The sequence below is a fragment of the Gigantopelta aegis genome, chromosome 8 (genome assembly GCF_016097555.1).
Source record: "Gigantopelta aegis isolate Gae_Host chromosome 8, Gae_host_genome, whole genome shotgun sequence".
Taxonomy (NCBI): Eukaryota; Metazoa; Mollusca; class Gastropoda; order Neomphalida; family Peltospiridae; genus Gigantopelta; species Gigantopelta aegis.
Window position 1 is genome coordinate 31,498,694 of NC_054706.1, and position 27,537 is coordinate 31,526,230.

Sequence of the window (27,537 nt, forward strand, 5' to 3'; positions counted from 1 at the left end):
GCTCTTCTGGTCTATCAGTAGATCTAACAGCATTCATCTATAAATAACAATTTAAATATCGACTAATTACACTTCGCCTTTTATAGGTTATTCGGGAGCATACAAATTCTAAAAATATCGGGCGAGACTATTTATGCAATAGCGGAACTTGTTGGTCTATTTCAACATTAAAACACAGGAGGAAAAGTGCAGTAATGAACTCTGGATTGTATACTGGTATAAACAGATTGTATGGCTATACCATCACAGGGTTGTTTTTTTCGTCTTGAAACGAATTTTATATAAAATGTTATATTGAAATTAGTTTCCGGCATACTTCGTAATTCATCCGAATCATTTCGTATACCCTCGGCATAATCCCGAATGTTTTCAAATTCTTTTCAAATCACTGGCATGATTTTGCAAGTAAGGTTTTGATTGGTCGAATGAAAGGTCAACTGGACATGAGCTCCAACGGGCTGCTGTTAGATCCACATGTAATAGTGGAGCTAATTTTAATTAGATTGTGGGATGGTGCATATAAAAGATCTCTAAGACTATGTGTCAAAATTACCAAATGTTTGACATGTTTGATTATTAAATCAATGTGCTCTAGTGGTGTCGTTAAATAAGACAAATTTCACCTTTAATGCGTGATAATACTATTTGTATTTTCTAACTGATATTATGATTGCGATTTAGGCCTACTGTTATATAGTAAATCCGTATTAATTCATTCATCCATTTCTCAATTTCTCAATTATTTATTCTTTATCCATTCATAAATTTTATTAATTTACTTCATTTTGCATTTACATGGGGTTTTTTAGTCTCATAAATATTGTTTTTATAAATATTTATGTTAAAATAAACTACGGTTTTAATTTACACTCTATACCAATTAAGCATGGCAGATTTAAAGGGGTGTTTTTTTTCGATTCAAGTTTGCACAAGTTATTACCAGCATGAATATATAAATAATTAACTAAGAATACATTTTCCAAATCAATAATAAAGTAATGACTTGGCATTTAACGTGAATGTTGTTGTGTAATATTTATAAGTTTATGAAAGCCTGTCAAAGAAATTAAAATAAATTTTACATATATCGATTTTGTGTAGACAGCCATTTTATTACATTTGTCGCTTAGTGTCACTACTAAAAAACTTTCGAGTTGCTATAAAATTTGGAATCAACGTGGGCTTACTCCAGTCCGTTAGGAAACGAGGAGTGGACCAAGGGAAGTAACTCGGTAAAACAAAAATGATCGGTATTGTGTTCTTGGCGCTGTTGGGCTTTACAGCCGCGGGTATGTAGCTTTGATAGATTATTTCTAATTGATAACATTTGCATGTGTCGTTTTACCTAACAATTCTTGCCCTATTTTACGACAGGCCGTACTTATTATAAAATGGGTGGGGGTGTGGGGGGTGCTAAAAATGCAGACTGTCAACTGTTAGATGAAGTTGGCCATCTCGACGGTTTCGTTGATGATTTTCTCAACTCCCGACTAGATTAACAACTAATGGGTTATACGACAAGAATCGAGTTGTAAGATCGCTAATACTAGCAAATGGACAATCGTAGAAGTCATAACAGCAGAAAGTTGGCCAACTTTCTGTTGGCAGTTGGTAGTTTGAGACTAGCATTATATAGTGTATTCTCCAACTACACAAAAATGGGTACTGTTTTCTATTTTTCAGTAGTGGCAACTGTGCGTCCATTATCCCAATCCCCGCAAGTTTACTTTTTTTGAAGATAGTTTAGAAGATGTTAAATGGTAAATTCTCTCAAAAAGTAAACCATTATATATATATATATATATATATATATATATATATATATATATATATATATATATATATATAATATACTTATATACATATACATATACATATATATATCGACCTTAGCTTTTTTTTCAGTTGTAGCCCACTGGGCTACCAGGTGATGAAATCTGTCTCATAAATTTAATAAATTACAAAAAAAAAGAGAGCAAAATCATTTATGTTGTTTTAGGTGGGGTATTAGGTGTGTAAGTGTCGTGTTGATTGCAAAGTAAATGCATGTGCAAAAAAAAAAATCTAGTAGCCAGGCGGACTACCAGGTTTAACAATCTGGTAGCCAAAGCCAGAAATCGTAGACAAAACACACTGGGCTACTGCTAAGCTCGAGCCCTGTATGCGTATGCTTAAAATGTACTAGCATCACGTTCTTGGTTATGAGTTGCTTAATAGTGTTTATTTTACCAACACGTTTGGACTGTTTTTAGAAACGACATGTCAGAAGGGCTGGGAACAAGGCAACGAATCCTGCTACAAAGTTGTGGACTTCAGAACCGACTGGGTTACAGCCTGGGTAGGTACATAATTAAAACAACATGATACAGTGCCAGTGTCAGAACTGACTGGGTTACAGCCTGGGTAGGTACATAATTAAAACATGATACAGTGCCAGTGTCAGAACTGACTGGGTTACAGCCTGGGTAGGTACATAATTAAAACATGATACAGTGCCAGTGTCAGAACTGACTGGGTTACAGCCTGGGTAGGTACGTAATTAAAACATGATACAGTACCAGTGTCAGAACTGACTGGGTTACAGCCTGGGTAGGTACATAATTAAAACATGATACAGTGCCAGTGTCAGAACTGACTGGGTTACAGCCTGGGTAGGTACATAATTAAAACATGATACAGTGCCAGTGTCAGAACTGACTGGGTTACAGCCTGGGTAGGTACATAATTAAAACATGATACAGTGCCAGTGTCAGAACTGACTGGGTTACAGCCTGGGTAGGTACATAATTAAAACATGATACAGTGCCAGTGTCAGAACTGACTGGGTTACAGCCTGGGTAGGTACATAATTAAAACATGATACAGTGCCAGTGTCAGAACTGACTGGGTTACATCCTGGGTAGGTACATAATTAAAACATGATACAGTACCAGTGTCAGAACTGACTGGGTTACAGCCTGGGTAGGTACATAATTAAAACAACATGATACAGTGCCAGTGTCAGAACTGACTGGGTTACAGCCTGGGTAGGTACATAATTAAAACATGATACAGTACCAGTGTCAGAACTGACTGGGTTACAGCCTGGGTAGGTACATAATTAAAACAACATGATACAGTGCCAGTGTCAGAACTGACTGGGTTACAGCCTGGGTAGGTACATAATTAAAACAACATGATACAGTGCCAGTGTCAGAACTGACTGGGTTACAGCCTGGGTAGGTACATAATTAAAACAACATGATACAGTGCCAGTGTCAGAACTGACTGGGTTACAGCCTGGGTAGGTACATAATTAAAACAACATGATACAGTGCCAGTGTCAGAACTGACTGGGTTACAGCCTGGGTAGGTACATAATTAAAACAACATGATACAGTGCCAGTGTCAGAACTGACTGGGTTACAGCCTGGGTAGGTACGTAATTAAAACAACATGATACAGTGCCAGTGTCAGAACTGACTGGGTTACAGCCTGGGTAGGTACATAATTAAAACAACATGATACAGTGCCAGTGTCAGAACTGACTGGGTTACAGCCTGGGTAGGTACGTAATTAAAACAACATGATACAGTGCCAGTGTCAGAACTGACTGGGTTACAGCCTGGGTAGGTACATAATTAAAACAACATGATACAGTGCCAGTGTCAGAACTGACTGGGTTACAGCCTGGGTAGGTACGTAATTAAAACAACATGATACAGTACCAGTGTCAGAACTGACTGGGTTACAGCCTGGGTAGGTACGTAATTAAAACAACATGATACAGTGCCAGTGTCAGAACTGACTGGGTTACAGCCTGGGTAGGTACGTAATTAAAACAACATGATACAGTACCAGTGTCAGAACTGACTGGGTTACAGCCTGGGTAGGTACATAATTAAAACAACATGATACAGTGCCAGTGTCAGAACTGACTGGGTTACAGCCTGGGTAGGTACATAATTAAAACAACATGATACAGTGCCAGTGTCAGAACTGACTGGGTTACAGCCTGGGTAGGTACATAATTAAAACAACATGATACAGTGCCAGTGTCAGAACTGACTGGGTTACAGCCTGGGTAGGTACATAATTAAAACAACATGATACAGTGCCAGTGTCAGAACTGACTGGGTTACAGCCTGGGTAGGTACATAATTAAAACAACATGATACAGTACCAGTGTCAGAACTGACTGGGTTACAGCCTGGGTAGGTACATAATTAAAACAACATGATACAGTGCCAGTGTCAGAACTGACTGGGTTACAGCCTGGGTAGGTACATAATTAAAACATGATACAGTACCAGTGTCAGAACTGACTGGGTTACAGCCTGGGTAGGTACATAATTAAAACAACATGATACAGTGCCAGTGTCAGAACTGACTGGGTTACAGCCTGGGTAGGTACGTAATTAAAACATGATACAGTACCAGTGTCAGAACTGACTGGGTTACAGCCTGGGTAGGTACGTAATTAAAACATGATACAGTGCCAGTGTCAGAACTGACTGGGTTACAGCCTGGGTAGGTACATAATTAAAACATGATACAGTGCCAGTGTCAGAACTGACTGGGTTACAGCCTGGGTAGGTACATAATTAAAACATGATACAGTGCCAGTGTCAGAACTGACTGGGTTACAGCCTGGGTAGGTACATAATTAAAACATGATACAGTACCAGTGTCAGAACTGACTGGGTTACAGCCTGGGTAGGTACATAATTAAAACAACATGATACAGTGCCAGTGTCAGAACTGACTGGGTTACAGCCTGGGTAGGTACATAATTAAAACATGATACAGTGCCAGTGTCAGAACTGACTGGGTTACAGCCTGGGTAGGTACATAATTAAAACATGATACAGTGCCAGTGTCAGAACTGACTGGGTTACAGCCTGGGTAGGTACATAATTAAAACAACATGATACAGTGCCAGTGTCAGAACTGACTGGGTTACAGCCTGGGTAGGTACATAATTAAAACATGATACAGTGCCAGTGTCAGAACTGACTGGGTTACAGCCTGGGTAGGTACATAATTAAAACAACATGATACAGTGCCAGTGTCAGAACTGACTGGGTTACAGCCTGGGTAGGTACATAATTAAAACAACATGATACAGTGCCAGTGTCAGAACTGACTGGGTTACAGCCTGGGTAGGTACATAATTAAAACAACATGATACAGTGCCAGTGTCAGAACTGACTGGGTTACAGCCTGGGTAGGTACATAATTAAAACAACATGATACAGTGCCAGTGTCAGAACTGACTGGGTTACAGCCTGGGTAGGTACATAATTAAAACAACATGATACAGTGCCAGTGTCAGAACTGACTGGGTTACAGCCTGGGTAGGTACATAATTAAAACAACATGATACAGTGCCAGTGTCAGAACTGACTGGGTTACAGCCTGGGTAGGTACGTAATTAAAACAACATGATACAGTGCCAGTGTCAGAACTGACTGGGTTACAGCCTGGGTAGGTACGTAATTAAAACAACATGATACAGTACCAGTGTCAGAACTGACTGGGTTACAGCCTGGGTAGGTACATAATTAAAACAACATGATACAGTACCAGTGTCAGAACTGACTGGGTTACAGCCTGGGTAGGTACATAATTAAAACAACATGATACAGTGCCAGTGTCAGAACTGACTGGGTTACAGCCTGGGTAGGTACATAATTAAAACAACATGATACAGTGCCAGTGTCAGAACTGACTGGGTTACAGCCTGGGTAGGTACATAATTAAAACATGATACAGTACCAGTGTCAGAACTGACTGGGTTACAGCCTGGGTAGGTACATAATTAAAACAACATGATACAGTGCCAGTGTCAGAACTGACTGGGTTACAGCCTGGGTAGGTACATAATTAAAACATGATACAGTACCAGTGTCAGAACTGACTGGGTTACAGCCTGGGTAGGTACGTAATTAAAACATGATACAGTGCCAGTGTCAGAACTGACTGGGTTACAGCCTGGGTAGGTACATAATTAAAACATGATACAGTACCAGTGTCAGAACTGACTGGGTTACAGCCTGGGTAGGTACATAATTAAAACATGATACAGTACCAGTGTCAGAACTGACTGGGTTACAGCCTGGGTAGGTACATAATTAAAACAACATGATACAGTGCCAGTGTCAGAACTGACTGGGTTACAGCCTGGGTAGGTACATAATTAAAACATGATACAGTACCAGTGTCAGAACTGACTGGGTTACAGCCTGGGTAGGTACATAATTAAAACAACATGATACAGTGCCAGTGTCAGAACTGACTGGGTTACAGCCTGGGTAGGTACATAATTAAAACATGATACAGTACCAGTGTCAGAACTGACTGGGTTACAGCCTGGGTAGGTACATAATTAAAACATGATACAGTGCCAGTGTCAGAACTGACTGGGTTACAGCCTGGGTAGGTACATAATTACATGTTTTCTTGGGTGGTAGCAGTTGAAGGTCTACCAACAAGGCGGTTAGCACCCAGCACTGTCGTCCACGCAACTGTTGATAGTTGTTTATGATGGGGCAGATTCACCATAAACTACATTATATTATAAATACAAACGTCAGTCAATATATTTTGGAGACTGTCCTTTTAGAGTAAAAAATTCAAGGACTGATCAGCACTCTGCTGTTTCCATTTTTTATACTAAGCAGGGAAGTACCACAAACATTCAGGTTGTCAAAAAAAACAAAAAAAAAAAAAAAAAATGTTGTATTTAACGACGCACTCAACACATTTTATTTACGGTTATATGGCGTCAGATATATGGTTATGGACCACACATATTTTGAGAGGAAACCCGCTGTCGCCACTACATGGGCTACTCTTTCCGATTAGCAGCAAGGGATCTTTTATTTGCGCTTCCCACAGGCAGGATAGCACAAACCATGGCCTTTGTTGAACCAGTTATGGATCACTAGTCGGTGCAAGTGGTTTATATTTACCCATTGAGCCTTGCGGAGCACTCACTCAGGGTTTGGAGTCGGTATCTGGAATAAAAATCCCATGCCTCGACTGGGATCCGAACCCAGTACCTACCAGCCTGTAGACCGATGGCCTAACCACGACGCCACCGAGGCCGGTGCAGGTAACTGAGTAAACAATTTCGATCTCAAAGACATAGAAGATAAATAATTAGTCGTTCACTGTTTATCTGACATTTGACCGTATTAGCTATTTAAGTGTATTAAGCTCAAGACGTGTTGACGTCCCTTTGTATCAGAGGCGGATCCTAGGGGCCCGCCCCCCCCCCCTAAATTTTGTGAGTTATAATTATTATTTTTTTCCCCTCGGCATTCCGCCTCATGTCACTGGGGCCCCCCTAAATGGATTTTCTGGATCCGCCACTGAGTATCATTATATTAATGCATTACATGTACATGTAAATATAATGTTTTTTTATTAATATTTATGAAGGTTTTTGATAATATTATATGTAAATATAGTATTCTTCATGCATTATGTATATATGGTGTGGCTGTTTACAGCTGTACTACTCATTAACGAGGACAGTCCGTTGACAAGTAAACAGTCAAAACATATATTTTGAATATTCATGAAGGTCTTCACGTCAGAACTCAGCTGAAGCCTGTTCAGGAAGGCGAGCGCTCGCAGTCACTCCCTACACGGGTATTTCGCCTAATATTAAATGTTTGAGATATAATATAGAACATGATGGCAGTAGTCAAATACTTTGCCAGTGCCTGCCTTCATGAGCATGTTTGGTTAACGTGTAAATACTGTTTAATTCATGAATATCCATAAAGGAAGGAAGGACATGTTTTATTTAACGATGCACTCAACACATTTTATTTACGGTTATATGTCGTCAGACATATGGTTACGGACCACACAGATATTGAAGGAGGAAACCCGATGTCGCCACTTTATGGGCTACTCTTTTCGATTGGCAGCAAGGGATCTTTTATATGCACCATCCCATAGACAGGATAGCACATACCACGGCCTTTGATGTACCAGTCGTGGTGCACTGGCTGGAGCGAAAAATAGCCCAATGGGCCTACCGACGGGGATCGATTCAAAACCGACCGCGCATCAAGCGAGCGCTTTACCACTGGGCTACGTCTCGCCCCCACTGACGGGAATCGATCCCAAACCGACCGCGCATCAAGCGAGCGCTTTACCACTGGGCTACGTCTCGCCCCACATATTCATAAAGATGCTGGGGGTTACTTTACAGATGTACTGCGCGGCGATGAGAACTCAGCTGGTCAACGTTGGCTCGCAGGAAGAACAAGACGTTATCGCCGGCTTCTTACCCAAGTATAAAGGTAAGCAGCCTTTTCCATTTTAAAGGCATATTGTCACAGAACACTGACCTATTTAATGGTCTAACAAAGTATTACCTGAACAAATATAATTTGATTTGTCTCTAAATGTACTTTATTCAACCATCTTCATAACCACCATACTCCATTTATTAATGATATTTTGTAAAAATAATTGAATTATGGCAATGGTCCATAATTCAAAAACTAAAATTGCCAAGAGGGTTGACATGGATTTCACTCCATCATGGTTCAGTTAAGGTGATGCAATAGCTAGATTTGGTTTCCAACAATTAATTAAATTTTTAGTTATTATCCATTTTTACAAAAATAATGTTCTTAAATCCGTGACAGTATGCCTTTAAATAGTATAACGAAGGTGTTATATGGGCCCACTGAGAGATAATGGAGGGAGCGTTCTTCTCCTGAAACTCTGTAGTGGGGCAGATATGTGAAAAAGATGTTTACGTCTGACAGAAAGTGTGAAATTTCGTATATAGGGGTATTTTGGGTCTACTAAATTCTAAATTTGATCGATCCAAGAAGTCTGACAGGCTGCTTAGACGCCATATTTAATTTAAATATGGCCGCAATGACAAAATACCAATTGCTCATATTTCAGCTTCGTAATCACATAGGAGATTGGAATTTGGTATATAGGGGTGTTTTAGTTTGTTAATTTCAAAAATTGATGGATCCAAGAAGTCTGGCAATTAACCACGGCAGTCGGCAATGCTTTGGAGATATTTTAGGTTTCCTCGGATAAAATTATAACACGGAGTCACGCGGGGTGCTGAAAGCTGATGGGGGTTTCTTATCCAAGTATGTCGAAGAAAACAGAAAGCCAGAATTGGATAATACTATAACAAGAAGATGTCTCAAACGGCCTCTAAAAACTAGAGGTGAGGCTTCTTACCCATGTATGGCGGAGAAAAGAATAAAACTAAGAAGCTTGTTGACTGGATATTATAACAAGCGGCGGGTTACACGTACGGGCTGTAAAATCGCTCGGGTGTTCATAGATCAGTCATATTACTACATCATGACAATCTGTAATTTATTAGTCCAAAAGCAGTCAAATGACTTTATGTGACTAAGACTAGTACACGTGTGTTCGTCCTTAGCTATGAAGGAAGCAAATGTTTTATTTAGCAACGCACTCAAAACATTTTATTTACGGTTATATGGCGTCCGGACCACACAGATATTGGGGGAGGAAACCCGCTGTCACCACTTCATGGGCTACTCTTTTCGATTAGCAGCAAGGGATATTTTATATGCACCATCCCATAGACAGGATAGCACATACCACGGCCTTTGATGTACCAGTCGTGGTGCACTGGCTGGAGCGAGAAATTGCCCAATGGGCCCACCGACGGGGATCGATCCTAAACCGACCGCGCATCAAGCGAGCGCTTTACCACTGGGCCACCTCTCGCCCATCCTTAGCGATGACGTCTCGCCCATCCTTAGCGATGACGTTAAACCAATGACGTTTAACCAATGACTAAATACGTTAGATTCCAGATAGACGTAGTTAAAATATAAACTGCTGTCGTTTAAAAAACAAGGAAGGAAATGTTTTATTTAACGACGCATTCGACACATTTTATTTACGGTTATATGGCGTCAGACGTGTGCTTAAGGACCACACAGATGTAGAGAGAGAGAGGAAACCCGCTGTCGCCCCTTTTCACAAAAGAAACCATACCATTTCTTTGCAACTTCTAATCTGTACAATGTGATGGTTATATGGCTTGCAAAAGGCAATTGCAGTTCTTAGACTATAACTAATCTTATTATTAAAATGGCGTCCGCTACCCCTAACTCATTTAGACCGCATCCCCAGCCCCGTCGGAATGCCCTTCTAATATTCACACCACCTCAGCTAAACTACACTACCGTTATATAATATGTATCATTTGTTTCTTATACAACATACACATAATATTGTTGTGGGCTTTTTTTCAGATATGTATCCTCAGTTCTGGATAGACTTGAGCGATATGAAGGTGGAAAATGATTTCCAGTGGATGACATTTGAGGAGAAACCCGAATACACCAACTGGATCCAAGGTTTGTTAAATAAAATAGCAACTTGGTTAACAAATATACCAACGGGATCGTAAGTTTTTAAACAAATATGCCAGCTATACACGAAATGTTAACAAATACCACATAGATACATGATAGGTCATCTAACATACCAACTGGATCAACGATAGGCCAACAAATATTCCAAATGGATCGGAACAATGTTAACAAATATATCTAATGAATAAACGATATGATAACAAATTCCAATTAGATATACGACAGGCCATCTAACATACCATCTGAATCAGCTATTGGTCAACAAATATACGAAATGGATCACTGGTATTTGAACTAATATTCCTATGGGATAGACGACAGGTCAACTAATACACCAAATGGATAAATTAACAAACATACTAACTGAATCAACAATAAATTACAAATATTCTAACTGGGTTAGCTATAGGTCAACTAACACATCAACTGGATTAAATCACATGCGGATCCAGGGGTGGGGGTGGGGGTGGGGGTGGGGGGGGACAGGGGACCCATTTTCCCCAAAAATATTCAAGTGCCCCTTTTCCCCCATTTTAATTTTTCATTGGAATGTCCTTTTTAATTCCCCCCTCCACAAAATACTACCTTGATCCACCCGTGTTAACAAATATACCAATGGGTCACAGATATTCATTCATTTATTCATTTACTGTTAGTTTCTTGCTTATATCCAATTAAGATTCAAGCACGCTGTCCTGGGCACAAACCTCAGCTATCTGAACTGTCTGTCCATGGCAGAGGTTTAGTTTGTTAGTTGTTAGTGAGAGAAACGTTGGTGTGGTGACCTTACACCGACCCATTAAGTCGTTAAACTCGTTTTTCGTGGGAGCCAGTACCGAGAGGCGAACCCAGTACCTGTCCGATGGCTTAAAGGCATATTGTCACAGACCACTGACCTATTACATGGCCTAACAAAGTATTACTTAAAAATATATATATTTGATTTGTCCCTAAATATACTTTATTCCACCCTCTACGTAACCACCATACGCCACTTATTAATGATATTTTGTAAAAATAATTGAATTATGGCAATGGTCCATAATTCAAAAACTAACATTGCTGAGAGGGTTGACATGGATTTCACTCCATCATAGTGTAGTTAAAGTGATGCAATAGCTAGATTTGGTCTGTAAAAATTAATGTAATTTTGATTTATTATTCAGTTTTAGAGAAATAAGGTCCTTAAATCTGTGACAGTATGCCTTTAACCACCGAGGACGATATTACAGGACTATTATGCAGACAAATAGCAGATATATCAATGACATCATGTTTTGTTTTGTGTTTTTCGTTGAATATATATATTTATTTTAATTTAAATGTTTTCCAGGCCAGCCTGACAACAGTGCCGGAAAACCCGCCGAAAACTGCGTGCATATCAACGCCATTCCTTGGAGAAACTTCGGCTGGAACGACCATAAATGTGGCGCTCAGCTCAACTTCATCTGTGAGACAATGTGAGTCAGTTCTCTTGAACGCGGGAAATCGTCCCTACGTAACATTATGTGGTGAACTTTTTTTAGGAATACTCTAATCCAAAATTTTTAGATTTTATCAGAACATTTGCTTATGTTGTAGGTAGAAGAGTATCTAACGAGCGCATCAGACCAGCGCTTAGTTAGTTTTGAACCGCCCCCTTTTAAAAGAAAAAAAAGTCGGTGAATGGGTCCATCGAGAGGGTTCGATCATTTGACCCAAGAACCCCAAGCAACCGACTGAGTTAGATCTCGCCACTGAATAGACGTAACCTTATATGTGCACAATCCTACAGAGAAGAGTATTCTTACCACGGCCTTTGTTACAACAGGGCGGGAAGTAGCCTCAGTGCAGGGCACAAAATATCACGAGAACCGTTGTTCTGCTCGCGTGTCGGTTATTACGTAAATTTAAAATCACGAGAATAGCCAATCGGTTACGTGGTGAACAATTACATTCTAAAATTAAAAGTGTCATATATCAGTAATGAAAGTGAACATCAGTTTGTTTTTAAATACATTTGAACCACCAATGTAGCACAGAGCCGTAGTTCTAGTGTTGTAGGACTGGGTAGGCCTAACTCGTCGGTTACGAGAACTATATTCAAGAAAACGAACTATTGGTTACCTAAGTAAAACTTTCGTGAACTGACTTCCGGTTACCCAGGATTTTGAAATGTTGTCCCCTGTCAGTGGTTAAGCGCTCGCCTGATGCGTGGTCGGTTTAGGATCGATCCCCATCAGTGGGCTATTTCTTGTTTCAACCAGTTAAAACCACCAAATATCGAAATAACGGATGGGATGCGGGATGCCCCTTCCCCCATTCCGCCAGTGTCTCCCCCACCCCAGTCATTTCTTTTCCACAAGTCCGGTAGTATGTAAAATTCAGCAATATGTAGACTGTCTATATTATCTCAACAATTAGATGAACGATGTATGCTTATTTTAATATTTCTTTCTTCTATAATTTCAGCCCAAAGATGTAAAAGGCGGGTTTCTTCAAAACGCTGATGTCTACAGGTTTATTCCTAAACTGATTACATTTTGATTTGATGTGATTGTTGCTTCATATTTATTCCCACTGACATATTACTGGTTTGCTGGCATGTTGACTATTTTTTCGTGCGTGTAAAAAAAATAATAAAGTTTTGCAAAACATTTCCAGTTGTTTGTATCATTTGCACAAATAAAGTAAAGTTTGTTTGTTTTATTTAACGACGCCACTAGAGCACATTGATTTTTTATCTTATCATCGGCTATTGGACATCAAACATATGGTCATTCTGACACTATTGTTTTAGAGGAAACCGGCTGTCGCCACATAGGCTACTCTTTTACGATAGGCAGCAAGGGATCTTTTATTTGCGCTTCCCACAGGCAGGATAGCACAAACCATGGCCTTTGTTGAACCAGTTGTGGATTACTGGTCGGTGCAAGTGGTTTACACCTACCCATTGAGCCTTGCAGAGCACTCACTCAGGGTTTGGAGTCGGTATCTGGATTTAAAATCCCATGCCTCGACTGGGATCCGAACCCAGTACCTACCAGCATGTAGACCGATGGCCTAACCACGATGCCACCGAGGCCGGTTTGCACAAATAAATAAAAACGTATTATTACTCACTTTCAGTGCCCCCTGCTTTCTTGCACTGGACTAACGCGTGCGGTCCCTTCTCCCACCCACTCCAACCCCTCTCCTGCCCTGGACGAAGATGCCGGCTTAAGTCGACACCTGCGCCCACGACAGGCGTGCGCTACAACGGCTTGTTCTGAACGTGCACGTTAAGCCCTATGACCTGACCTAATCTGAACTCTCTTCCAATTTAGCGTATGATATTGTAATGGGTTTTTTAATTATTACCTTGAAGCTGCCATGTAGGTTATTCCTTCCACTGTATGGCGAAGCAGTGGCTTGGGGGCTTTAACAGAAAATTATTCGTATAATTCAAAACAAAATACAGAAGTACAGGAGTCGAAATTGGCCGAAATTCCTGTCGGACATACGGTCCTGCAAGATACAAAACCTGCGGGACCAAAAGTGACGGAAAGGAAAGGGAAATGTTTATTTAACGACGCACTCAACAGTTTATTTACGGTTATATGGCATTTGACATATTATGGTTAAGGACGACACAGATATAGAGGAAACTTACTGTCGCCACTTCATGGGCTACTCTTTTCGATTAGCAGCAAGGGATCTGTTATATGCACCATTATATACCACGGCCTTTGATATACCATTCGTGGTGCACTGGCTGGAACGAGAAATAGCCCAATGGACCCACCAACGGGGATCGATCCCAAACCGACCATGCATCGAGTGAGCGCTTTACCACTGGGCCACGCCCCGCCCCCTTTGAAAACTAGATGTCCTGAAATGCAATGTCCTGCCTATTGTAAGTAAAATTCATCTCCGTCTTAAGATTTACTACCAGCCCCCTCCCCCATCTGCTCCGCCGTGCTTATACTAAAAACTACGATGTGATTCTCATTGAATAGAAAAAACTGAAATGATCTATTTAAAGCTAAAAACTTTACCATACTCAAAATAATGGTCATTTTCAAACATTTCTGATCAAACTCATTTTATAGAAATTATCATGAGGAAAAAATGAAATCAGTAAGCGCTTGTAAATCACAACCCTGTAATAAAACGGTAGAGAACACAATATAATCAATTTAAATCAATGTGCTCTGGTGGTGTCGTTAAACAAACCAAACTTTAATAATTAATTATCGGCTATTGGATGTCAAACATATGGCCATTGTGGTATGTAGTTGTTCAGCAAAAGTCTACTGCATTTTTCCATTAGCAGCAAGGGATCTTTTATATACATTTTCTAATAAACAAAACAGCACATACATGTACTAGTCATTGATATACCAGATATGGAACACTGGTTGGGATGGGGGGGGGGGGGGGGGGGGGGGGGGGGGGTCAGATAATCAGAGAATGGGTCTAATACAATTACAATAACATATTTACATAACCAAAAAACTAAAATAACGAGGATATTTCATGTTTTTTGTCAAATATGATTTATATCTCAAGTGAAGTTTGCAATCATATCTCACGATTTATTATATAACTCTTGGCAATTTACCTTTATTTTTAAAATGCCAACAGCAAAATAGTTGCGACTTTCTTAGTGAAGATAAAACTTTCTACAGTGACGATAAGACATTTTAGAGTGACATTTTCACTCTAAAATGTGTTATCATCACTGAGTGACTGAAAACTTTTATTTCACTGATATTTTAAGATATTTCACTAAATGTTATATAATAAAACAATTTACAATTTACATTTTCAAGCAAGACTATTAAAAAAAAATCATTTAACTGGTTTGAATCAATTTGTAAGTGTTAGTAATTCTAAAATTAGTAGAGGGGATGATTTTCCGCGATCACGGAAAAACGAACGGAATCGCGGAATTTAGTAACTGAAACGGAATTCAAGCACCATAATAAATATTTTTAGTAGTTTTAAGATTCAATATTGATAATATACGCATAGTGTTTTGGTATGCGAACTTTCATGGAGTACACTGTATGCCTAAATATTTTCAGAAACGTTAATTCTCGGAAGTTACGCTTAATTGCCGTAAGCTTGCAACAAAGCATGCGACTGTTTACCCGTGTCACTTTACATAGTGAAATTTAACTTGAAATATAAAAATAAACATGTACTAATACAATTTTAGAATGTTGATTATAATAATAAGATTTCTAGTACGTTCAATTTCGATATTTTTCAATAATACTTATTACGAGTCAAAAGCATAGCCAATTTACACAACGCTTTCGCCAGAAAACGTAATTTCGTAAAACTTCGGGCATATTCGTTAATTTGTACGGACACATTTCACATTTATAGTCCGTCCCACGGGGAACGCCTTTTTTTCATGCTACGGAATTTACTACACGTTATTTATTTCTGAACCAATTGTTTTCTAAATTGCACACAAAAATAGCATTTTAATTTTCTTCTCACCGGTTTATTATTGTAACACATGTAGCACGTGCTACAGACCCTGCGGTTCAGGGGTCCCGCGGTGAGGCATTGTGTACATTCCCCCCCCCCCCCCCTCCCCGAGGGGATTGCAAAATATATATCTTGGAAATTGGGCCCAGCTATTATTTGTGCTACAGACCCCGCTGATCCTTAAACCGGCTCTGAATATATAATCCTAGGCAAATATATATTTTTTAAAGTTATAAAATAATGTCGAAACTTTAAACGATCGACAGAAGAGTGCTTAGTTTCGGTTCACTACCACTGGCCTATATCCAGATTGACCCGACCTCGTTTGAATATGTAGTTCGTGCACACGGCACGCTAGTTAGGTTACAGAGAAACATACATGTATAATCGAGTAAATACTAAAATAGTAATGTGCAAACCAGCTCAGAGCTGGAACAATAAAACAAATGTATATAGTTTATAACAATAAAATATGACACTAATTGAACAAAAAAACTGAAAAAAACGGAATTTGCAAAAATCTGAAACGCAATGTGGCAAAATCTGAAACGGAAAATCATCCTCTCTAAATTAGATGTACTGAAATGCACCTTCCTGCATTTTATGAGTGAAGTTCATCATGACAAATGCTGGTATACAAGTTAAATATTCATAGATTTTAACTTGTAGTTTTCAAGAAATGGAGTTAGCATGAACTTCTGACACCTATACACATTTTGACATGTTGAGGTGAAATAATTCACTGTTTTACCAAGCAAAAAGAGTACATTTGATGTACACTGTGTCTATTAGTACATCAGTTTCAAAATATACTACATGTTATAAATTAATAAAAAGAAAAAAACCAACAGATGTGAGTCTAGATTTTAATATTCAATGTACAACATCCTGAACTTACAAAGACTATGAGTCCTTTATAGTCTTTTAAATATACACTACACACAAACAAAATAAAAATAACATGACAAAGTTCAACATGGTTCATGTGTGTCTCTCTTCGGCTAAATATTCATCATACGTTATGCTAGGCCCATGCCTCGAAGCATCGTAATATTTCTTCTGAATAAATTTCCTGCCTGAATAGCCACAGACTCCGATTTCAGGTCTGTCCTGCAAGAAAAACACAAGTGACAATAACAATAAAATTACTCAGACGCTCCCTTTTGTAAAAGGAAAGGAATATTTTTTTAAAACAATACCATAACATATTTTTAACCATGGCCATTTTGGTGTTTTACAAATGGCTATTTCTAAACTTACCGGCGTCGTGGTTAGGCCATCGGTCTACAGGCTGGTAGGTACTGGGTTCGGATCCCAGTCGAGGCATGGATTTTTAATCCAGATACCGACTCCAAACCCTGAGTGAGTGCTTCGCAAGGCTCAATGGGTAGGTGTAAACCACTTGCACCAACCAGTGATCCATAACTGGTTAACAAAGGCCATGGTTTGTGCTATCCTGCCTGTGGGAAGTGCAAATAAAATATCCCTTGCTGCTAATCGGAAAGAGTAGCCTATGTAGTTGCGACAGCGGGTTTCCTCTCAAAATCTGTGTAGTCCTTCTTAAAACATATAACCGTAAATAAAATGTGTTGAGTGCATCGTTAAATAAAACATTTATTACTTTCTTTCTTTCTTTGCATTTCTACATTTTGTCTACAGAGAGGGAATTCACAGCTGCCACACATCATGACATGCTGCTCTCACAGAAAAGCAGCAAAGGATTTTTTTACATACATTTTCCCACAAACAGGAAATACCATTATAGTGTTTGATGTACCAGTTGTAAACATTAATTGAGAATTTGGGACAAAGTAAAAAAAGTTTCTTTTGTTTAACGATACCACTAGAGCACATTGATTTATTAATCATCAGCTATTGGATGTCAAACATATGGTCATTTTCAGTCATAAAGATGAAACCCACTACAATTTTCCATTAATAGCAAGGGATCTTTTATATCCCACAGACAGGATAGCACATACCACAACCTTTGATATACCAGTTGTGGTGCACTGGCTACATTGAGAAATAGCCCAATGGAGCTAGAGTGAGAAATCTACCGACAGGGATCGATCCTAGACTGACAGTGCATCAAGCAAGCCTTTTTCCACTGGGCTACGTCTCGCCCTGGGTCAGAAAGTAAATCCACTGAGGGTGACGTATCCTACATTCCATCACACCTAAGATGTTTGCTCTACCACTGAGATATAACCTGCTACTCTACATAGAGGGAAGGAAGGAAATGTTTTATTTAACGACACACTCAACACATTTTATTTACGGTTATATGGCATCAGACATATGGTTAAGGACCACACAGGTATTGAGAGAGGAAATCCGCTGTCGCCACTTCATGGGCTGCTTTTTTCGATTAGCAGCAAGGGATCTTTTATATGCACCATCCCACAGACAGGATAGTATATACCACGGCCTTTGTGACACCAGTTGTGAAGCACTGGCTGGAACGAGAAATAGCCCAATGGGTCCACCGATGGGGATCAATCCTAGACCGATCGCACATCAAGCGAACGCTTTACCAGTGGGCTACGTCCCGCCCCTCTACATAGACGGAGAAAAAACCAGCTGCTGCCACACAAGCTAGTCGCTATTCCTACTGAATAGGAGTAAGGGATCTTCCATATGCATTTTCCCATCGATAAGAAAGTTACATAGAGGATAATAAACGAGTTACCAGTTATTATCAAATTTATGTCCCGAGTGAAATAATTTTCATTCTCACGAACTTTAGCTTTGATAATAATTGGTACAGGGTTTGTTTTTGATATAGTCTACATCGGCTACTCGTCCATGTATATAGAAACGGCGTAAACTACTTTACTGGGTATTGCTCTAACTTTGTATTTTATTCACGATTCACAGATAATTTTCAAAACCCAAAGTTCTATATATTCTGTAAAAACAAATCTGCAATGAACTGCATTAAACTACCATTTTATTACAAGTTTAACACTGAAACCAGAAAGACGTAAACACAAACGCTTTAAACTATGTGATGTCATTGTGTGTGCTTTGCCAAATCGTGATGTCATATTTAGTAAAGACAAGGTGATTGGTTTGTTGGCGTCAAATCGTCCAATAGTAGTGTACATTAAACCAATGCATGACAATTTCTCACTGAGAAATTATGATTTTTATTTTCCCCGTTATGAGTGCCTGCTCGGGTAATAAAATTAGTTTAGTGACATCACTGGACTGAAGCACATTGATTAGTTAATCATTGGCTATTGGAAGTCAAATATTTGATCATTCTGACACAGTATTCAGACAAGACTTGGTTCATCTTTCCATTAGCAGTTAAGGCATCATTTATATGCACTTTCACACAGGGGACAACCAACAACACATACGACAGCCTTTGATATACCAATTATGGGACTGTGGTATGTGATGTATTGTATGTGAAAAAAATGCATATAAAAGATCCCTTGCTGCAATTAATTTGATCCCAGGCTGAATTTTGCCCGAATTAAACGAAAATGCCAGAATCTGGATAACATCTATCTATTCATATCAATTAGCATTACTGCCAAATAGATATATAGGAGTGCAAATGAATCATTACACATTTTACATGGATTACAACTATTTTGAGGATAGAATGATGGAAATACATGTAAGAGGTCTCAGGTTAGCACATTTTGCCGAATATCTTTATCATTTTCCCCCAAATTTGAAGATTTGTTCCAGCCCTGGGGGAGGGGGCAGGTGCCCCTCCCTGCCCCCCATCTTGTACGCTTATGGTGAAGACAGGCTCAAATTAATTTTGGCTATTAAAACATTTTCCTTATCACTACAGCTACATCTGTCTATATTTGGTATTATATAGTTCATTTGTATCACATGATAGGGAAATAGGAAATGGTTTATTTAACAATGCACTCAACACATTTTATTTACGGTTATATGGCGTCAGGCATATGGTTAAGGACCACACAGATACTGAGAGAGGAAACCCGCTGTCGCCACTTTATAGAATACTCTTTTTGATTAGCAGCAAGGGATCTTTTATATGCACCATCCCATAGACAGGATAGCACATACCACGGCCTTTGGTGCACTGGATGGAGCGAGAAATAGCCCAATGGGCCTGCTGACGGGGATCGACCCCAAACTAACCACGCATCAAGCGAGCACTTTGCCACTGAGCTACGTCTCGCCCTCCGCTTATGGTTATGCTTATGGCTATTAAAACATCTTCCTTATCACTACAGTGTCTGATGCCATGTAACCAGCGGTTGCAAAACAAGGTGTCGCGCGTCGCATGGGACGTTTACTACCCTCATTTGCGACGTCTATTTTCGCCACAGTTGTTCAGACTCTAATTCATATTTTCATGAACACCTACGATCTTACGAAAACAAAAGAAACATCTAAAAGTAACTCTTTTTTTATTTGCTGTCACATGCAATATTTCACTAACAAATAGTTGATCACCAGTAATCTTTGACCCATCGACGACATCAATATACCTACCGATGTAACTTTATTCAAGTTATAAAATGTAAACATTAAAAAAAACAAAAGTTCATCGCCACCATTTTAAAAAAAAAAAAATTGTTCCTCTAATAATTATTAATATTAGGACAGTTCCAAACGGTAACCAATGTTTTATTAGTTTAAAAGTTGCAAGCCACCATTTACGTTTTTAATCATTTAATGTATAAAATATCAAATAAATTGCAAAAAATAAATAAATAAATAAATATAATTAAATACACAATATCATGCCCAACGGCCAGTGGATTAAAAAAAAAAAATCTAGAACCCCTGGTACATGGAACGCTTGTAAAGGCTGGATATCGCTTATTCCTGCACTGACCAATCACATTCAAGGATAGAATTGTCATACTTGTTCTACAATTTTACCAACTATATGCATTACAAGTGGACTACATTGCACACTTCTGGGGTAACAGGCTCCGGCCCATAGCCCCCCCCCCCCCCCCATATCTCATCACTGAGTGTCTGTAGCTCTTGGTAAACCCCCCAACTCCTACTCCGACAGTTCCAACGCCTACTAGTACTTCTTTTAGCAACCGCTGATAACAGTAAATAAAAATGTGTTGAGTGTGTCGTTAAATGAAAAACATTTCTTTCTTTCTTTATCACTACAGCTACATGTCTGTATTTGGCATTATATAGTATTACATGATAGGGATGTGAGTCTGCAACTTTAAGCATAGCCAAATGCACCTACCAGATTGATAAAGACTTTTGGATGTCCGAGAGGTCCCCCACCATCACTCCACACACTCCTCGCGTTCACGATAACAACTGGCTCTTCCGCTACAAGCTGTATGGCAAAGTTCTTGTTGATCTGGAAGAACAAGAAATGAAAACCTAATAGCAGGTAAAACAGCTTGAACATGATAGGTACACAGAAAATAAATGTTTAATCTACAGCTATTACATGTATGTATGCCTAACACACAGAATATTCCACACATGGTCTATGAAATGGGAGAATAAACCCACAGTTGCCACATGAAGTTAAAACATATTAATTAACTATACAGTGTGTCATATACATTGTTTTGCCTTCTTAATTATTGCCAATGATTATTGTATTCCAGCATGTGTTTAGTCCTGCAGATGAAATTACAGTGACAATCTTTAAAAACAGTTCAATACATGAAAATATATATATGAAGGGTCCAAAGGAACAACCTATGATGCCCAAAGAGATAGTCAGTATTGTAAAGGCTGAGTATATCAAGGTCACAATAGCACACTAAATTAAAAACCTATAATTATGGTAGTCCATTAAAAGTAGTTGGTAAGTTATGCTTTCTTGGGCATAAATATACTGAACCGCAAAAGAAACGCGAGATTTTTAAATGTCATTTCTATATGGTAAATTATAACAATTTATTTCGGGGATGTAACTGTCAATATTACAAGACATGCTCGTTTATGACTGAGACCCAAATTGCAGGTACCCTTTCAACTTTCCATGAAACGACACGCCAAAACGCACCTGTCTCGAAGGCCGTGGGTGGAAGTCGCAAACAATTGTCATGAAAACCGAAATACACGTGCATCTCGTGGAGGTTATGGGTATAAAAACCAACTTGAACCGCGTTCCTGGCATTCGTAATTTGCACGCATCAGGTATGACCCGATTGTCAGCAGCGCAGAGAGAACAAGCTATCGGCCGATTGCAAGCCGGGCAGCGTGCCCTGGTTGTTGCTAAAGCTTACAATGTCCATGTCAGCACCATCCATCGTCTACAGCAGCAGTACATCAACACCAACAGCACTGCAGACAGTCACCGCAGCGGGCGTCCCCGGGTGACCACGCCCAGGCAGGACCGCTACATCAACCGGCAACACCTCCATGATCGCTTCAGAACGGCCAGCATGACAGCTCGCGCGACCATTGGCACTGGACAGCGACCCATCAGTGACGACACGGTACGACGTCGACTGGCCGCCAACAACCTGTTTTGCCGACGTCCCGCTCGAGGACCTGTCCTCACCGCCCGCCACCGTCAGACACGACTACAGTGGGCTACACAGCACCAACATTGGCGGCATCAACAATGGAGGTTGATAGTCTTCTCTGACGAGAGCCGGTACTGCGTTTCCAACTCGGATGGCAGAGTGAGGGTGTGGCGTAGGAGGGGTGAATGCTACAGAGACGCATGTGTCCTGGAGAGAGACCCGTGGGGTGGCCAAAGCATCATGGTTTGGGGTGCTATAGGCCTGAATCAGAGAATTGGGCCCCATTTGTTCCAAAATGTTGGTGCAGGCAGAGGGAATGGCATCACAGCGCAGCGCTGACCAGATTCTAACACCTCACATAGTGCCCTTCTTCACGCGTCACCATAACCACGTGTTCCAGCAGGATAATGCTCGCCCCCACACGGCCAGGAACACCATGGACTTCCTGCGTCAGCACAACATCAGAACCATGCCGTGGCCGGCTCTCAGCCCTGATTTGAACCCGATTGAACACCTGTGGGATGAAATCCAGAGATGGCTTAACCAGGTGGTCCCACGGCCGACAACTCGTGTGCAACTGGAGGCAGCTTTCCTGAGGGTGTGGGCACAGGTGCCAATGGCTTTTGTGAACCGCCTCGTGCACTCCATGTACCGACGGTGTATGGCCGTTTTGAACACCCAGGGAGGACATACACGGTATTGAACATGTCACGCCCTACAATCTCGATGTGCTGGATCCCCCCACTACCTGAACACAGGCAAACGACCCAGAGACTGTGGTCAAAGTGCATCCAATAAATTGACTTCATCAGATTTTTCAAAATTTATCTTTGATATTAATAAATTGAAACATATTTTCTCAGCCACACATGTGTCGCGTTTCTTTTGCGGTTCAGTATATATGTATTCCACGATTGCAGACTTGTGAACTTTAAAATTTTAAAATACCACCTTACTGAAAATGTGACATCACAGGTTATTCCCACTGACTTTTCATATATATATGTGTGTCTGTGTGTGTGTGTGTGTGTGTGTGTGTGTGTGTGTGTGTATTTTATTCAACAAGTTAAATGGGTCTTTATTATAATATGATTAAATGGAGTACCGTAAAGAAATTCTATAAAAGATTATCACACCCCTGAAGCACTTTCAGGGGGCAAGTGATCCCTCTCCGACTGGACTGTTTTTTATGCCTAATTTTAGATAAATGTGATCTGATAGAAGACAATGGTACCAGTCAACTGTTCACAAGGCTTGGCATTCTGAACATGCCAATGCATTGACGGATCCAGAGAGGGGTGACAGTGGTCCCATGACCTCCCCACTGCCATTTGAAGTGCGGTGTATATAATGATTTTTTTTTAAATTCATCATGCTTGTAACACTAATTGTCCTAAAAACACTTCTCAGAACATCTTTATTTCACCCTAGAAAACTCCATCCCTTTGCAATCTCAGCTCATTTGCCTTCGATCAATCTAATTAAAATTAGCTCCACTATTACATGTGGATCTAAAGACAGCCAGTTGGGAGCTCATGTCCACCAATCAAAACCTTACTTGCAGAATCATGCCAGTGATTTAAAAATAATTTGAAAACATTCCGAATTATCCTGAGGGTATACGACATGTTTCGTGTGAATTACGAATGCCTTAAAACATGTTTTATTTTATAAAATAAATAATTTGTAATGTAAAACTGAAGACTGATTTTTTTTTTTTAATTTTATAAATAAATAAATAATTTTTAATGTAAAATTGAAGACTGATAACCCACCCCATACGTATTGGTATGGTTCGCTGTACTGCGGCCACTAAAATAGACTCGCCCGATATTTTTAGAATTTGTATGCTCCCAAATAACGTTATAAAAGGCGAAGTGTGATTGGTCAATATTTAAATTATTATTTACAGACGAAATGTTACCTGGACATTGGGGACTACGCAGTGTTGTTAGTTTTAAATCACTGGCAGGATTCTGCAAGTAAGGTTTTGATTGGTGGACATGAGCTCCAACTGGCTGTCTTTAGATCCACATGTAATAGTGGAGCTAATTTTAATTAGATTGGCCTTCGATAAACTCAAATTGGCCTTTTTGTGACCCCTCCCAGTATAAACTTCTGGATCCACCCTTGCACCAACTGCAAAAAAAACTAGTGTGACATTGTCATACACATGTTTAAATATGATGTTCCTGTACCCAACATGTGCACTACAATGTATATCATACATGGCTTCTAGAGTGTTTATAAAAATCACTAACCATGGGATCAGTGATTTTAAAAATGTACTAGCCATGATTAAAAATTCACTAGCCCTACTTTTAAGTAAATACAATTTTACTCATAGTAATAATCTAATAATCGAATATGTCACCTATAGAGCTTAAAAACTCTTAGATTTGGGGACAGGATATTCATATTTACTAAATAGCGATAGTAGTTATTTACTAGCCCAACACTGAAGAGCACTAGCCATGGGAGTGGGGCTATCATAATCTAGAAGCCCTGTTATACACAACACATACCACTACAGTTGTGTTAAAAGTTAATGTACATTTATTATTCCTTTCAATTATTCAAGAAAAATAATCATACCTGCTTGTCTTTGTCGAGAAACCTTACTCTTCTGTAATCACTTTTGTCCCATACCTGAAATTTTTTTTTTAAATAATAATAATATATGTATATAGGTTCTTACTCAGTAAAATATCCACCAGGGGCCTCATTCACTAAACTCTCACAACTTTGCAATCTCGCAGTGCAATGCTAAAAGACTTACAAAGAGGATGCTTTGTTGTCTAGCAGAGCTTAAGAGACCTTTGTGAATTAGGCCCTTGGTCTCCACATACACACACTTTAAACTTTTGGGTTAGAGTTAGTTTTAGAATTATTACTGTCAGTTACATTTCAGATTATCATTAGGAAGGAAGGAAATGTTTTATTTAAAGACACACACAACACATTTCATTTATGGTTATATGAAGTCAGACGGTAACAGGTTGTTTCGCCCATGTGACTAGATCACCCGTGTCGTTTCGACCCGAGTTCATTCGTACCGATAACCAAGTCGGTTCGCCCCCATGTAGGGTCGTTTCGCCCTAATTTTTATTTTGTTAATAAAACAATTTATTCATTGATTTATTATATCTAGATAAAAAGTAATGTTTAATTATTTTTTTCTTCTTTTCTTTTCTGGCTGAAACATCCGCTGGAAATAAAACAATTCCTTTCTTTGTTTTTATTTGTTCCATCTTTTTTATGGTAGGCCTAGTGGGTGTAATATAATAATTTAAAATAATTTCAACATATTACACTGCATGCAGGACATACACATACAATAAATAGAGGATAATAAACGAGTTTCCAGTTATTATCAAATTTATGTCCAGAGTGAAATAATTTTCAGTTGTCATGAACTTTAGTTGTGGCTCATGAACACAGTATTATAAACAAAACAAATTAGACTAATAAATATAAAATCGACTCACTTTTGGGGCGAAACGACCCAGTACAAATAAGATTTAGAACGAACCAACCCTGGGTGAACGGGTCTAAGGGCGAAACAACACAGGGTTCGAAATGGTTTTAGGGCGAAACGACCTGGATTCAAGTCAGACATATGGTTAAAGACCACACAGATATTGAGGGAGGAAACCCGCTGTCACCACTTCATGGGTTACTCTCTTTTTTTTCAATTAGCAACAAGGGATCTTTTATATGCACCATCCCACAGACAGGATAGCACATACCACGACCTTTTATATACCATTTGTGGTGCACTGGCTGGAACGAGAAATAGCCCAATGGGTGGATTATCATTTGGGTTAGCTGTGTTAGTTTTAGGGATTGGGAGAGGTTCCCTCTTTAACTTTATATCAATATAATGGAGTGGGGTGGGGGGGGGGGGGACAAGGCGGATATCTACAGAAGGACTTTCCTTTGGCACTGTCACTAACCCTAACCGGAAAGTCCTACCCAATCGAAAGATTATGAAGTTCTGCCAAACTGGACACCACGAAAATACGTCATTGTACATTAACAATAATCACAAATCAATATCAAAACCATAATTTCAAACCTGTCCAGTGTGTGTTGGTAGGTCTACATTGGGGCCTTCTTGTACGCAATTAAAGCTTGTAGAACAAAACAGCCTTGTTGCAGAACCTTGTTTACAAACTCTCAAACCAGCCCTCACCAAAGCAGTCATTTTGTATGACGACCTTGAATTAAAGGGACTTAACACACTTGCATACGATTCTCTCCCCTACACCAGGCGAGATGCAACTACCGTACGAGCGCTCGCCTAATGTGCGATAGGTGGTAGAATCGATCTCTCTCGGTGGACCTGTTGGATTTTTATTTCTCGTCGCAAAGACATGGTATACATTTCCGTTCAGTACCAAATAGCTGTATTTTAAAGTATGCTAAGGTGCCGTTAAACAAACGTAATTTCTTAAATTCGTTCTCATTAATTCAATTACTAATGGGGAAAACAAATTTTAAAAATACAATTGTTTCCAGCCGTTTGTGTTTTGTTCAATACTTTTTTTTTTTTTTTTTTTTTTTTTTTATCTGTTTTGGGGGTTTTCTTTCTTCTTTTTTTCTCTCTCTTTTTTCTTCTTTTTTATTCGTGGTTATGGGTTTTTAATTGGGGTTTGCTTTTGTTTTTTTCTCTCATGTTTACTATGACTCAGAACTTGTATTTCACTATAGCTATGTTGACAGATTTATAAAAACAAAGAAAGGAATTGTTTTATTTCCAGCGGATGTTTCAGCCAGAAAAGAAAAGAAGAAAAAAATAATTAACATTACTTTTTATCTAGATATAATAAATCAATGAATAAATTGTTTTATTAACAAAATAAAAATTAGGGCGAAACGACCCTACATGGGGGCGAACCGACTTGGTTATCGGTACGAATGAACTCAGGTCGAAACGACACGGGTGATCTAGTCACAGGGGCGAAACAACCTGTTACCGTCTGATAGGTGGTAGAATCGATCTCTCTCGGTGGACCTGTTGGATTTTTATTTCTCGTCGCAAAGACATGGTATACATTTCCGTTCAGTACCAAATAGCTGTATTTTAAAGTATGCTAAGGTGCCGTTAAACAAACATAATTTCTTAAATTCGTTCTCATTAATTCAATGACTAATGGGGAAAACAAATTTTAAAAATACAATTGTTTCCAGCCGTTTGTGTTTTGTTCAATACTTTT

General features: G+C 39.3%; 2 protein-coding genes across 2 annotated transcripts; one reads left to right on the forward strand and one right to left on the reverse strand.

Moving 5' to 3' along the window:
- Positions 1-1,153: 1,153 nt before the first annotated feature.
- On the forward strand, positions 1,154-13,023 carry LOC121380200 (perlucin-like). The gene is made up of 6 exons (XM_041509014.1): positions 1,154-1,289; positions 2,253-2,338; positions 8,210-8,300; positions 10,269-10,373; positions 11,725-11,851; positions 12,843-13,023. Exons 1-6 carry the CDS (start codon positions 1,244-1,246, stop codon positions 12,853-12,855), a joined length of 468 nt encoding a protein of 155 aa, XP_041364948.1. The 5' UTR covers positions 1,154-1,243; the 3' UTR covers positions 12,856-13,023.
- A 3,683-nt stretch (positions 13,024-16,706) lies between these two features.
- Positions 16,707-26,556, reverse strand: LOC121379258 (NADH dehydrogenase [ubiquinone] iron-sulfur protein 6, mitochondrial-like). Its single transcript, XM_041507780.1, has 4 exons — positions 26,397-26,556; positions 24,914-24,967; positions 21,073-21,192; positions 16,707-16,964 (listed from the first exon to the last, which is right to left on the reverse strand). Exons 1-4 carry the CDS (start codon positions 26,523-26,525, stop codon positions 16,836-16,838), a joined length of 432 nt encoding a protein of 143 aa, XP_041363714.1. The 5' UTR covers positions 26,526-26,556; the 3' UTR covers positions 16,707-16,835.
- Positions 26,557-27,537: the final 981 nt, after the last annotated feature.

Bases quoted from the DNA above. Each gene is read 5' to 3' on its own strand.
- LOC121380200 (XM_041509014.1), top strand. From the start codon at position 1,244: ATGATCGGTATTGTGTTCTTGGCGCTGTTGGGCTTTACAGCCGCGG. The intron at 8,301-10,268 runs GTAAGCAGCCTT...GCTTTTTTTCAG, and splicing joins CTTCTTACCCAAGTATAAAG to ATATGTATCCTCAGTTCTGG. The intron at 10,374-11,724 runs GTTTGTTAAATA...AATGTTTTCCAG, and splicing joins ATACACCAACTGGATCCAAG to GCCAGCCTGACAACAGTGCC.
- LOC121379258 (XM_041507780.1), bottom strand. From the start codon at position 26,525: ATGACTGCTTTGGTGAGGGCTGGTTTGAGAGTTTGTAAACAAGGTTCT. The intron at 24,968-26,396 runs GTTTGAAATTAT...AAAAAATTTCAG, and splicing joins TACCAACACACACTGGACAG to GTATGGGACAAAAGTGATTA. The intron at 16,965-21,072 runs GTAGGTGCATTT...TTTTTCTTGCAG, and splicing joins CAAAAGTCTTTATCAATCTG to GACAGACCTGAAATCGGAGT.